At 39.8% G+C, this 12426-nt stretch overlaps 1 protein-coding gene across 1 annotated transcript; it reads left to right on the top strand.

Moving 5' to 3' along the window:
- The first annotated feature begins 3277 nt into the window (after positions 1-3277).
- On the top strand, positions 3278-9807 carry LOC145448478 (lactadherin-like). Its single transcript, XM_080326860.1, has 5 exons — positions 3278-3598; positions 4610-4651; positions 5171-5326; positions 5387-5553; positions 9446-9807. The coding sequence occupies exons 1-5, from the start codon at positions 3343-3345 to the stop codon at positions 9590-9592; spliced, it is 768 nt and encodes a 255-aa protein (XP_080182986.1). The 5' UTR covers positions 3278-3342; the 3' UTR covers positions 9593-9807.
- The last annotated feature ends 2619 nt before the right edge of the window (positions 9808-12426 follow it).

Here is a 12426-nt window from a genome sequence, read left to right as displayed (position 1 = left end):
GATCATCCAATTTATCATTATTAAAGCGTAATATAATCTTCTCAATCGCGCACTGGAGCTCCACGAATTGTCGAGCGTCCGAAACACGCATGAAATCCCATTTTGTAAACCCTGTTCACCTGCACTCGTGTATCTAACCCGTGGTACCTGTACTACGGAAATAACACCGTTAAATCTTTCAAGGTAAACTCATGTCGCAAAGTCTCCCTGTCGACATCGGACTGTTATCCGATCTGCGAAAACTGGTAGCTGACTCAATCGGCGTTGACAAGTTCATACCTTTGATCTCCGCCCTTGATTGACAACGCGTGGATTTGTCACGCCATGGAAATACCACGCGCGTATCCCTTGGGTTTCATCATGCTTTTACAGCCTACATGTCGGATCTTGTCTGAATGCTGTAAACAATTTAGGCATCAGGCTTGTACGTGACTGAAGAGACTGCTGCAAGATAATTCGTTTAACGCCGGACTGTAGGATCGGTGTAGTCACTCCAAGATTAGGCAACCCATCGGTAGACCAGGCTTTCGACCCGCCAGGATAAAACGACCCATTCCCAAGGAATGATTACTAGAATCCAATGGAGATCTGCATCCCGTAGTAATATCGATATCGGTCCATTTTTATCGGCCTGCTCAGTGACGTCACCACTCCTACAATTCTGGTGAAGCGTCTTCAATACAGTTGGATTAATTTATGAGGGCTATAGGAGCTCACCAATAGCCGAAAACGCTTAGACGTCGTGATCGCGGAACTTCAAGTTGAACTAGAAGTAGTATAATCTCTAACTCTGCTTGAGTTTTATTATGAATATATGAAGTTTATTTGGGATATATTTTTCTATTGGTGCTGCTTATCAGAAGTTCTACATGAAATATATTACATTTCCATATCGTCATAAATATGTTATATCAGCGATATGTGTAGCACCAAGCAATATATATATTGGGTTTGGAAAGCTATGACGACATCCGAGGTTAATTATTCATAATCGAATAATGAGATCAATCGGAGAGAAACACATTAGTTTGGTAATCACCAATAGGCTTAACTCAGACTCTATCTCTGGAGCATAATGAATGCTAGTCCGTGATTTGTGTATTTCGTGTTTTCCAAATCATTAGAATTCTATACCTGTCAATTACGTTACAATAAGGATCGAGTCATTTACACGTTGCACATCAAGTCAGAATACTTTATTGGCTTGACCTGATCGCAGGATGAAGAATGAGGTGCTCGATGCTTATAGTACCGGCTCTCGACAACTGCACTGATTTGAACCATTGCCATATATGTAATTCTCTTTTACTATACACTCCCGGGCTAGCAGTAGATTTAAATTTAATTATTAAACTACGAACTTTGACTCTCACGCCTCCGTCTACGACTACCTACTGACAGATTTCATATATGAAACTGTGAAATGTATTGGTAGGGATACCATACGTCCTCTTTTAAGAGGAATTGTCCTCTTTTTTTTTCAAAAGTGCCCTCGGAGGACCCCCAAATGTCCTCTTTTGTGAAAATGTTGGTTAAATATAGCTTAAAATTCGGCTGAGATATAAGGAATTAGTACTGAAATAAAGAATTTTAGTCAACCAACGGAGAATCCAACAAAAGTGTATATTTTTGGAGTCGAGTCGGAAAAATGACCTTTTTCAAGTTAACCAACTACAAAGGGGTGAAAAATTTACCATTTGTCACGGATTTTACTCCAGTTTTGTAAGTCTGAAAACTCTGAAAAAGTGTCCTCTGCCCAAATATGGTAACCCTATTCTGTGCATTGTGCAGTATGCAGCAGACATATACAACAAGGTATAACTGGTCTGGTAGCGATAAATAGTATTCTACCATGAAGGAAGATGACATGAATTAACATCATCAGCACTGTCAGCAAGGCTTCATCGGAGCTTACGATAACTTATCGTAGGCCCCGGTTGCATTAAAAACAACGGACGATTTGCACCTGATATAGTCGACATGGAATGGTTAGAACCCTCGAAATCGTCGTCGGTTCAACAGTTATAGCCCGTACCCGAGGACCGGGGTCCATTAGATCACTGCTACGGAATAGATGGTCTGATGATGATGACCACCGACCGTAAAAATGCTGCATACCGATATAGTCCTGATTGAAGATATTTTTTTCCGTTTATGACAGGGGTCGGAAGCCTTTTTCGTCAAAGGAACCATATTTATCCTATATTTTCAATTGTGAAGGTCGACCCACTGTGATGGCAAAATTACAGATTCTTGACGTGATGACTTCAAAACAAAAACAAACATAAAACATAATAAAACACGTTTTAAACATCTTTGTTTTAAATTAGTTTTTGTAATGCAACCCATAGCTGTCAGTGGTTAATAAATGGATGGCGGGCATTATCGCCAGTGTGATATGTCACGACTACTGTGCAGCAGCATGTATTGCCATGTTGCGGTTTCATTGAATTATATCTGGAACTAAAATGAATTATAAGTCGGTCAATTTTAGCAAAAAATTAACTTTAAAACATTATAACATTTTTGAGAGAGAATTTCTCGGCATCGACTTGTTGGTTCTCAGAGACAGCAAGCGGAAACCACAATCTCTTGTCTGCGAGACTGCCAGAGTAACCATACTGAGCTACCGTGACTGTCCCATATTGTACCAAAAATATTTATTTGGAACTCGCCCGATTGAGACAAGTGATACAGAAATATGGGAAATACGTAACGCATGACACTGCGTAAATATGTGTGGTTTGTAAAGCAATCTATTATCCCACTTTGAACTCGAACCGACGCCTACTAGATTTCTACTCAGTTACAGGTACAAGTAGCGATTTTCAAGACATATGAAAACTATTTCAAGTGGAAATACAAAAGGAGACTTTAAAGAGTACGCAAGTAGGTAATTCCGAAAAGCAGATAGTAGATCTGGGTAATCGGAAACGTCGTATGCTTTCGAAATTGCAGGGTGTATCTTTACGGCCAAACGAAATGATGCAACTACAAATTGGTGCAATTTTAGAAAATATATTCAGTTACGGTGATACCGTGGCTATTTCATCCAGTTGTTTCGACAATTTCACTCGTTAATATGTTCTGAAACTACTGTAGACTTCGTAGTGGTGCTCGTCTCCTAAACGATGACAACCAACAAACACGTGCAGCGTGCACCTGCAACACATAAATCATACTTCACGCTTGTTTCCAAATACGTGCCCGAATCAGGTATGCATTCGAAAAAAATCACGCGAGAATATGTATATATATATAGCCAATTTAAACCGATTCCAGCATTAGATGTCTTCATCAGAAGGTATGCGTGCAGCTTGATACCTGAAGAGAGACAAAGTAATGAAGTCGATATTCCATATTTGTTTAATAATCTGTCTGTGCGTTTTGGTGGACGCGTACCGACAAAACGTTATGGAATTCTGCTCTACAGTAATGACCGAAAACAGGGAGTATCATCGCGAACGATGTACCGAATGTACAGGAACACCAGGAAAACGAGGTCCGGTCGGTTTGCAGGGCAGCAGAGGCAGTAAAGGAGACAAGGGCGACTTATCGGATGCGTCAGATATAAAAAGGCAACTTGACGAATTGCAAAGTAAATTGGCAGCTAGAATTACTGGTAGCCTATCCGTATAGAGATCGAGATCGTTTTTCATGTATCTCCCATGTGCGTGGTTGCGACAACCAATACCCAGTGGCCAGTGCTCACTGCTTCACGATCCGCACATAGATTTGACGGAGCTTGTACGACCCTCCCGCAATCCTACACCATAAAGAGTATAATTCGCAAACCTGGAAGTGGATCCAAGTATCTCACGCAGAAGTGTTGGAAATTACATCGTAAGCGGGAGTTAGCGTAGTAGTGAAACAGTTCTTACCCCCGCCCCCATAGCATCATAAACCAAACTTCTGCAACTTCAATTCCACGTGGGGGTTATTCTATTTTCCTCTCACCCGTGTGGCCGTTTTTACGGCGACTATAGGCCTAGTAAAACACCCGATTTAAATATAATCTGAATATTATTATTATCAAAAAATTGGCATTGCTTTGGCTGAGAAGAAGTAAATTAAGTTCGAATCGATATCCTAAACATTTTTCTCTTAATTAAATTGACGTTATCGTCCGTAAACTTCAACTTGGTGCAAAAAATCATGTCACCCTTAAAACTGTCCCGGAGGAGACTGCGATTCTGCGATATTTACATGCAGAGGTGGTTAAAGTAGTCTTCCCTGATATCAAGCACTGTTTAATTACTGTTTAATTCTACTTAGTGATAAGTAGAAGTAGCGATTTCCAAGACATGTCAAAACTACTTCAAGTGGAAGTAGAAAATGAAGATTTTAGGAGTACTCAAGTGACCAGTTGCCAAAAGTAAACTTGGTCCAGACGTCGCAAATATACTTTCGTAATTACTGGGTGCATATTCACGACTAACACAAACGGGTATACTAAGAAGTGGTGCAATTATCGAATATATATTCAGTTGTCGTGATACAGGGGCTATTTTAATTAAACACTTTCACCCGTAAACGTGATGGGATCACATCCCAAATGGAAATTTCAGAGTTTCCATCACAGTTATTAAAATCAAATGTATTTTTATAGGTACTGTACATCAGGCTCTTCGCGTGATTCCATCAGTTGCACGTGAGTAATAGACCTAAGAGGTCAAATAAGCGTCCGCTACTATTCATCACAGCAGAAGTAATGCTGTGAAATCGATTCAAGTATATGTGATTTTCTGGGAAAGCCGGGAAACACTGGAAACGGTAGAGCTGAAAAGAATTCGAGAAGCTGCGACTCATAGTTTATGAGAATGATGAATTCCAGACTTTTCCGTGTCAATTATGTTGAGTCACGATAATTGTCAGTAATGGAACATTCGACCTTGTGACCAAATCATGTATTACGTTAGTAGGTTAAGACTGATTGAACATCATTGAAAATATAAAGTCAGTTATTCAACTCTAGAAACTTAAGTAGTGAAGGTAGCAGAAAAGTAGTAGTAAAGTATAATAGAAAATCAATACTGTACTCACTTAAATGCCTGTGAAAGTTGACGTTCTTCCAAACTTACAATAGTCATTGGAGTGTGATGGAATGATATTACTGAGGGATTAGGTATGTATAGACCTACCAATGCTAATTGCAAAAACATTATCCTAGTGCAGTTTTGCCTAATGGGATTGAAAAGTGGATCGATACCAGACTCTTCTATGACTTCATCTAGTAATGTCGATCATAGACATGCGGCAAAATGGGCTCGTCTCGACTACACGGATATACCATCAACCAGCGTCGGGGCCTGGTGCTCGCGCGTATGTGCGTAATAATATCAAATGATCTTCGTGACAGACGAACTTATTATAGTTATTATTTTAGTATCTAATAGCGAATGGATACAAGTTGACCTGGGAGCACCTCGCCTGATTGCAGCTGTGGTAATCCAAGGCCGGCCATCGTATCCTCATTGGGTCATTTCATACAAAGTGGCTTGCGGAGATGTGGAGGCTCATTTGTCGCTTATAGCCGAGGGACAATCGGACAAAGTTCGTATACGAAATGCTGTTATGAATCCATTACAAGCACTTGACAGGAGGGGTTAGAATGACAACTGGCCAAGAGCTGATGGAAAAACAATTTTCAATATCATATGACAAATCAAATTTAAATAAAACGATAAACCGGAAGATTTGAAAATCGCTACACTACCTCTAGTAAGGAATTTCAGAAAGATGTTTGCCGCAGAGTTTGCTGACGTTTTTTCGACACGTCATGACTGCGTGTCGATTACGACGAATTCGCTCATAAATGTAGGACATTCATTTAAAAGCAACTTTATTTACTTCATATGATTTAATATAAAAAGACAATTTCTGATTTGACCTCGAAAAATATAGGGTAGGTAGACGTGAAATTAGTTTCGAGACCCTCGTTGGCCACGTTAGTATACAGAAACCCTACACACCAGGGGTGGGCAATTATTTTCCTCCGCGGGCCAAATGAGAGAAATAAATACGTTGGCGGGCCAACTGAAAAAATATAGCTATATTCTCCAGTGTATTTTAATTTTATTTCTAAATTACATTGTTGATAAATGCTGCTCAGTGAATGTGTTGATATTAGGTAATGAGAAAGTGACGGTTACTTTAAAAAATATCTATTAGCTGTAATGGTTCGAATCAATGCTAAACGTGATACATTTTATCTCTCTTTAAACCCCTATCCAGGTTCTTCTATTAAGACTCTAAAACAGGGGTTTCAAACTTTTTTAGGCACGCCACCCTTTATGATAGTGAACAATTTCGCGCCCACTTAACACGATATCACAAAATATCAAAAAGTACAACCAGAATGCTAGCAATTCCAACGTTTGATGGCATGTAAGATTATGGCTGTTGATGAGAGAATTGTGAAATATCGAAGTCGGACAGTACCCAGAGCAACAACTATAAGCTGGGGGTATATCGCGCGGAGAGCGAAATTTTTTTCAGTAAACTTCGGCTTCGCGCCACCCATCTGATGCTTTCACGTCTCCCAGTTAGAGAACCACTGCACTGAAATGTACATTAGGGCTGTTCAAAAATAACCTTTTTTCCTGAATCTTGCGGGTTACTTGATTAAATCATTAGGTTGCCTTAAAAAACGACGCACACCAAATTTGAATTCATTACAACCAATATTCGCGGATTTCGTAGAGTTTGAAAATTCTGAATTTGCCTAAAAATGCAAAAATAAAATTTTTTTCCAATTTTCCTTCCAACCTTATGAAATTGTTGCGCTGTCTTCAAAAACGATGCAAAACAAATTTGACTCAATTCGAAGCCGTAGAAGTGGAGTTATTTCGGTTTTTCTTTCATAATTCTGGGATTATCCTTGATTGGTGGATCATCCCAGAATTATCATCAAAAAACTTGAATAACTCGGCTTCTGCAGCTTGGAATTGAGTCAAATTTGTTTTGCATCGTTTTTTAAGACAGCGCAACAATTTCATAAGGTTGGAAGGAAAATTGGAAAAAATTTTTTTTTTTGCATTTTTAGGCAAATTCAAAATTTTCAAACTCTACGAAATCCGCGAATATTGGTTGTAATGAATTCAAATTTGGTGTGCGTCATTTTTTAAGGCAACCTAACGATTTAATCAAGTAACCCGCAAGATTCAGGAAAAAAGGTTATTTTTGAACAACCCTAATGTACATGCAATAGCACAAAACTTATTTTTTGGTCACTGCCTTCCAAGCAGTGTGCAGGTTAAATAGCCTTTATGTTGAGCGAAGCTTGCAGTTTTTCTGAACTTCGCTTTCCCTTGACCGAGAGTTTCGTGCTTTTGTCATAAGACCGACTTTAATTAAAATCCTCTATCTCAGCGACATGATCGCCAAAAACTGAAAGGATAGGTTGACCCCTGGCTCCATAGTATGCGAATATTTAGTGCTCTAAATCCTAAACCTAAACCTTCTTTGAATTTCAGATTTCGGCTTTCTTTTTTGGCATGCCCATTAAACCTTTATGGGTGATAGATATGACGAGTCATTTAGTAATTAAGAGCACTGATTGACTTGTTTTACGAATTAGGGATTTGGAAACATATCATGTCACAAATTGAAAAACATACCGTAATGCGTAATGTGACAATGTCAGCAAGGAAGGTTTAAAGTAAACTATGGACAAAGTGATTTCTTGTGACTTCAATTGCTAGTCATACTTTGCCACATTGCCTTTGTTTTGAATATGGATTTCGCATGCCAGGTATTAGGGATGGTGTAAACTTGAGGTTCACGTTCTGTGTGGGAACCTCAGAAATTTCGAGGTTCACGTTCACAAACGAACCTTGGTAGGTTCTGCACTGTGAACTTTTCCATGTATTACAATTTCACTATATTATAACACCGTTGGTTGAAATTTATTGCATTTCCACTGCGGGCGACTCTGTGCATGGCGCTGGCAGCATAAAATAATCAAAACCAAACGAGCATGCACCTTGACAATCTCCAAAATTTTACTTTTTTGTTATAAACGTTTGCTCGAAATAACCAGCTTTCCGTGTGTTAATATTAATGGCTCTTCGCAGTGTGCTTGACCCGCAATCACACAGCATCTGGAGCGAAATACACTTCGTGTAGTTAGTCAGCTAATACGCTTATTCAACCAACCAATGGAATTGATATCGCTGTATGATGTAAAAAACCTAGCAGGCGTACGGGGGGAATCTTGATTTCATATGTTTATTGCATCATAAAAACCAAATCCGTGCGATTGGCGTGTTGCAGTATAACTTGTTAATGGGTTGATATCGGTGGCAAGTATAGAAACCCATTTTAAACTCTGCTCAATACCAACGTATAGCAATACAATGACGGCGAATACATTGTCCGGTCTGGCCAAGACCGTTAAGGCATAAGCTTATATTCCCTTGCCAGTCCTCGTCGAAATGGTTGGAGAAGCAACGGAAGATATTATTTTTAAGAGACTATTATGTCATTTGATTGCCCGAGTTGATATACACTTGGCGACATTTAAAACATCAATATATACTTCAGCATTGGGGCATTAAACGGCCCGAGTCGTCGTTAGGTATCATGTACAATGTACAATGTACATTAATATAGGCGTTCACTTCACTGAAATGCAGGGTTAGAATTAGCAATATGACATCACGTGACATCATGAGGTTCACGTTCGCGTTCACTCAGAACCTTTCAAAAAGGTTCGCGTTCACACGAACCTGAACCTTTCAGAGGTTCACGCCATCCCTACCAGGTATACGTATAGGCATCGCAATCGTGGCATATTAATGAACAGACTTTAAAGTAAACGATTTCCTGTTCATTTGATACAACGTATGGTTTTAGTCATTCAAAAAGCGAGTTTTATGTTTTGAATTCCAAGCAACCTTTCGCGGGCCGCATTTGGCCCGCGGGCCGCACTTTGCCCAGGTCTGCTACACACATACCCTGATAAAGAAAACGTTCTTCATAGCGGACCAGCTCATGTAGGAAAACTTATAATATTGTTTTCGACCACCGTAATTTCGCGCAGAGGGCACCCGATCCATCGTTTTGAAACTCGATTAGCCATAGGCATGCGCTATGACAACTCACTCTCAAGCTCTTTATCAGTTCCCATTCTACGAAAGAAGTGCATGCCGTACAAAACGCAGAAGGAACGTGTTCTGTGAAGATCAATATTATCTATCTAGCCTTACGTAATAAGCCACGGCTTTCGAAAGGTCATGAATATCAAATGAGCATGAGCAATTGAGCATACTCCGACAACATGCTGTGAGTCTTGTATCAATAAATGTCCTAATTTCTCTCTTCGCGTTAACTTCTCCTTCCAGGCGATAACCACTAACCAGCATTCTCGTACAAGCGAATTCCAAGCGAATATACTGTTGGATCATAGGTTTACCCTTTACATCATATTTGTTCACTTTTGAAGGTATTTCGGGGAAACGTTGATCAGCATACGAAAGTCATCGGCTGGTTTCCAGAACCAAAGACTTGTCGATATGTTCGGCTGTATCCACAGACTTGGCAGTCTTACATATGCCTTCGCATGGATATCATAAAGGCTGATTGCCTGTGAATAACGCAACTGTTTTTGTGCATTGTGTCATTTGTACAGTTGTAAATCATTGTTCTGTGTCTTGAGTCTTGAAATAATAACTGTCGATTACATTGTATTTTGCCTAAATTAAAAACCTGTACAATTATATTATGCAATAATACTGAGCCTATACAATAGTACGCGTGAAATGTTCAGCTGTTCATGTGCGACGTGCATATGAATGAAAAACCAAGAATTTTGATGTACTTGGACCATAGTATCAGCGGTATCAGGAATATCTACAGATCTAGTTGTGTATAGGATATCCCTTTTGTAGTATTAATTGAAATAATCTTCCAGTATAAATGTACAATTGTACAATGTACACCAGGGTTGTAACCAAGTCACAAGGCTCCGAGTCACAAGTCAATCTATCTTTTATGGTTTTGACTCGAGTCAAATCGAGTCATTTTCAATTCACCACCGAGTCAAGTCCGAGTCCAAGTCATCGAGCAGAGGTTCGAGTCCCAGTCATGGTGTCATGACTCGAGTATGAGTCCAAGTCATTGTGTTGACTGCTCAGTTTCCAGTTAAGGTCCTGTTAAACATATTTTTATAACTCTGTTTGGTGATATCGAATGGTTCGCAATTATATTATACTAATTTTCGTTACATTTAGCAGTTTCTGGTCGCATTTTCAAGTACCAGCACCAATAGACGATATCCCCAAAAGGTGGTCAATTTAATATTCTTCGGAATTAATATGAAATGTCGGTTTTTGCCGTCTGAGTCTCGAATCATGCGCAATGACTCGAGTCAAAGTCGACTCAATACACAGAATGACGTATTTTGAGAAAATGATTCGAGTCAAGTAAAGTCATCAGAAAATTTTGACTCGAGTCTGACATATCTTTCGTGAATTAACACAAATTATAGAATATTTCTGTGCAAATGTATGCGTGAATTCATATTGCCAAATATCTTGATTATTGGGGACCCTTCCCCAAATAAAAAATAGTCATGATTTATAGAAGTGGGCACTTAGGCATTGCCCTTTACCGCGCCACGACGCATCAAGACATATGAAGTTATAGGCCATGTAAGATGCGACTCCGAGAAGTGTGCCTGAACGATCAGTAGCGAAAAGACCTTGGCCGAAAAGGACTGCTCTTGTGCTGACCGAAAACTTCGATATATGAATATATATATATGTTTAATTGTCTATAAGCACCTAAATTAGGGTTGCCATATTTTTGTGAAGCAAATTCCGGACACTTGTTAGCGCCCACTAGCGGATTTTAAAATGAGGTGTAACACATTGACCGTCAATATGACGTCACACTAGCAAAGCATTGCTCATCGACTGTATACACTATACAGGAATGAAGTGGAGCATAGGTCATGAATTGGGCCATCTGTAATGTGAGCTCTGGTGATTGCTACTTGCTAGGGTTTGCAATAGATTCCTCCACGGGTCGGATGAAATCATCCGGTGGGCCGTGTTTGGCCTGTCAGGTTTGTGTTTGACAGCCCTGCTATACAGCTACGTCGGTGGGGCTATCTGCTTATGTGTTTCAATCAGGTCTGAAACAACATTTTTTCTCCCCCCCCCCCCTTCCGCCCAAAAAGCACTGATCTTGGGCCCACCATAGGGTAGTCGATGTAACTTGTTGGGCACTTACCATATGCATTTGGCTGTTCAATTTTATGTATGAATTCTGTCAATAATATTGATTCTTCGAGATATTAGGCGACTATAAAATGCACCAGCAGGTTGCACATCCGGTGATTTCCAACCTTTTATGGTCGTGACCTCATTTCCCACTTGAAAATGTTCCGTGGCAAAGCTCAAAACTTGCTGATTACTAAAAAAAATCAGCTTGCCGAAACTTACTCACGGCCTAGGAAGCTGATTACGTCCAACATCATCGCGATCTCCAGCTAAAGGCGGATGACCCCAAGATTTGGAGCCACTGTCTGTGATTGAAGCATCCAATCGGCCTTAACCAACTCTAGGAATATACCGATAGCTTATAATTGCGATTACAATCAGACTTATTTCAGTAAATGATGGTTATTTATATTTATTTTGATTGCGTTTTTTGGCGAGGGTGGTTGGTGCCTGGATCCCATACTAATATCATTATACGCTGCATTAACTCGCCCGCGCCGCGAAGAACAATTTTGAATAGCATAAATCTGCTTGAAAATAATATTGTTTATGTTGATTTACGAAAAACTTTTGAGCCTGCTTCAAGCCTTCAAAATTCCGGACATTTCGGCATATTTTAGAAATTCCTCCCGGACGCAGATTTTTCAGTGAAATTCCGGACATGTCCGGGAAATTCCGGACGTATGGCAACCCTAACCTAAATGGCTGGCGCCAAATATTCCTGTCCCGGTAATCTTAACCCCACAAGACAAATGCCATCCAGCGGGGAAAAATTATTTGCCAGTAAAGAAATACCAATTTTAAATAGGGTGCGTCTTTTAGTTTAGTAAGTTTGGGCGATTTCAGTATCTTTTAGCAGATATAGGAGGTCACGAAATAGCATCATGTAGCGAAGTCATTATACCAATGCTGGGTCCTCCCGAAGATGTTTAATTATTATTTAGGAGTCCGTCCTACCTTTCCAACACGCCTCACCTAGGTCCACCGGTAAATCAAATTACGTGAACAGATAGAGGATAAAAATTGATAGCAATATATTGCAATTCCCGATCATATTAACCGATTCAATCATGAATTATAGATTTTGTCGCGCTTCGCGCGTTTAGGCGATATTAGCCAATTCATTAAGCCCATGCAGCTAATAAGTAGCGGAAAAAAAGCGCATAGCCCCCCAGAAGTTCGGCTTAGCAACCTATGGGGG

The sequence above is a fragment of the Botryllus schlosseri genome, chromosome 10 (genome assembly GCF_051294905.1).
Source record: "Botryllus schlosseri isolate E-star chromosome 10, Bs_hap1, whole genome shotgun sequence".
In the NCBI taxonomy this organism is placed as follows: Eukaryota; Metazoa; Chordata; class Ascidiacea; order Stolidobranchia; family Styelidae; genus Botryllus; species Botryllus schlosseri.
The sequence above is the reverse complement of the archived record's forward strand: the minus strand, read 5'-3'. Positions and strand labels throughout refer to the sequence as shown.

Excerpts from the sequence above, each read along its gene's own strand:
- LOC145448478 (XM_080326860.1), top strand. The coding sequence starts at position 3,343 with ATGAAGTCGATATTCCATATTTGTTTAATAATCTGTCTGTGCGTTTTG. Across the intron at positions 3,599-4,609 it reads GCAACTTGACGAATTGCAAA|GTACTGTACATCAGGCTCTT; the intron begins GTAAATTGGCAG and ends GTATTTTTATAG. Across the intron at positions 5,327-5,386 it reads GGCCTGGTGCTCGCGCGTAT|TATCTAATAGCGAATGGATA; the intron begins GTGCGTAATAAT and ends TTATTATTTTAG.